Source organism: Bubalus bubalis, chromosome 3 (genome assembly GCF_019923935.1).
Source record: "Bubalus bubalis isolate 160015118507 breed Murrah chromosome 3, NDDB_SH_1, whole genome shotgun sequence".
Lineage (NCBI taxonomy): Eukaryota > Metazoa > Chordata > Mammalia > Artiodactyla > Bovidae > Bubalus > Bubalus bubalis.
In genome coordinates, this window is record NC_059159.1 from 85,343,995 (window position 1) to 85,345,803 (window position 1,809).

General features: G+C 41.7%; 1 protein-coding gene across 1 annotated transcript; it reads right to left on the reverse strand.

Moving 5' to 3' along the window:
* Positions 1 to 492: 492 nt before the first annotated feature.
* Positions 493 to 1,130, reverse strand: LOC112583865 (interferon omega-1-like). Its single transcript, XM_044939779.2, has one exon. The coding sequence runs from the start codon at positions 1,078 to 1,080 to the stop codon at positions 493 to 495; it is 588 nt and encodes a 195-aa protein (XP_044795714.2). The 5' UTR covers positions 1,081 to 1,130.
* Between the last annotated feature and the right edge of the window lie 679 nt (positions 1,131 to 1,809).

Sequence of the window (1,809 nt, forward strand, 5' to 3'; positions counted from 1 at the left end):
AGGGAATTCCAGGAATTCTACCTTTCGACAATCATTTCTGATTGTCAAAAATCACGTGATATGACTATTCTGTAGTATAAATGGGCAAATGCTATTCCATGATAAGTTTATGTAGACAAAATAAGTATTTAGTTCTTCATAATGAAAAAACAAAGTTACTTTCATAAAAATTTACTAAATAAAACAAATTAGAAGATTAAGGAAATGAACATATTTTATAAATTTTATTACAATGCAGAAAAACATTTTTACATGAAAATATAAATATGATGAGATAAAAGAAAATAAATACATAAATAAACATAAATAACATCAGGGGAGTCATCCTCTTGCAGTTGAATACTTTTTATATCTACTTTCTTATTGCTACTGATAAAGTACTATTGATTGAATTCAGGAAACATTGTGGCTAAAGCAGAAATCAGAATCTTCTGAAATGACCTCAGGTGAGTGTGCAAGGGTGATGTGGCATCTTAGTCAGTGAGAGTCACGTCAAGGTGAGTTCAAGTCTGAGTCCATCATTCTAAACCTTTCTTGCAAGCTGATTGATGAAGAGAACGATCTCATGATTTCCACTATGACGATTTCCCAGGCACAGTCGCTGTATTCCTTCTCTTTCAGGTAGACATGGATGCCCTGGAAGTACCTCTTCACGGCCAGTGTGGGGCCCGTCCTTCCCAGGGCAGAGTCTTCCTCTCCCGTCACCGGGCCCAGGCAGGCGTCCAGGTCGTCCAGCTGCTGATGGAGTCCAGTGTGGAGCTGCTCCAGGAGGGTGGTGTCCCAGGCAGCAGAAGACCGCTCTGTGTGGAAGAGGTTGAAGGTCTGCTGGAGCATCTCGTGGAGCACAGAGAAGGCCTGGGCCTCCTGGAGCTGGCTGCCCTCCACCATCTCCTGGGGGAAAGCGAAGTCTTTTCTGTCCTGCAGACAGAAGCGAGGGGAGAGTCTCCTCATTTGGCCCAGGAGCCTGAGGTTCTGCCTGCCAACCAGCACGTGGTTCTGAGACAGGTCACAGCCCAGGGATCCTCCAGGGCCGTAGCTGACCAGCACCAGGGCCATCAGTAGAGAGAGCATGAAGGCCATGGGGAAGATGAGGCTGCTGCTGACCTGGCTGAGGTGGCGTCTGCTGGAACCTTGAGGTAGGTTCTCTGATGCCACTCTTTCTAAGCAAGGCCATTAAATAAGGAACATGGTAATTTTCATTTTCTAATTGTTTTAATACACTTTCACTTCCTTTTTTGATTTTCATTTGTGTATTCGCAATATGATCAAAGAAAATGTCATCAGTTTAAAGTATTAAATTTACGTATTTCCCAATAACTTCAAATGTACCCATCTAATTGGATATTTGTCACTCAAATGAGAACGTTTTTATTATTCAAGACTTTTACTTAAACTGTTCAACAGTTTTCTGCTCAGAGTTTCTGAGCTGGAGGAAGGAGATTCAGTGATGGTATTGTCTCTCACTGGAAGCTTATGTCACAGAATCTAGAGAGTTTCAGTCATTCATTCAGACCATTGATTCCACTGGGTATGTCTGTTTCTCTATCTATTTCTCACTCTGAGAACGAAGGATGGTGAGAACCAGGCTACTCGTTCAGGGAGAAATAGCCTTCTTTCCTTTACTTGAGTATAATTTTTCACTTAGTTTCTACATTCTTTTAGTGACTTGTTGACCAGGATTGGTCTTGCTGTTCCTGCTCTAGTTCTAATTCACCTTGAAGTAAGAACAATAAAGCGAAGGGAAGAAAGGCAGAGGGGCTGTATCTCTATCATATGTAAGACTTTAGTTTTTTTGTTGTTGTTGTTTCC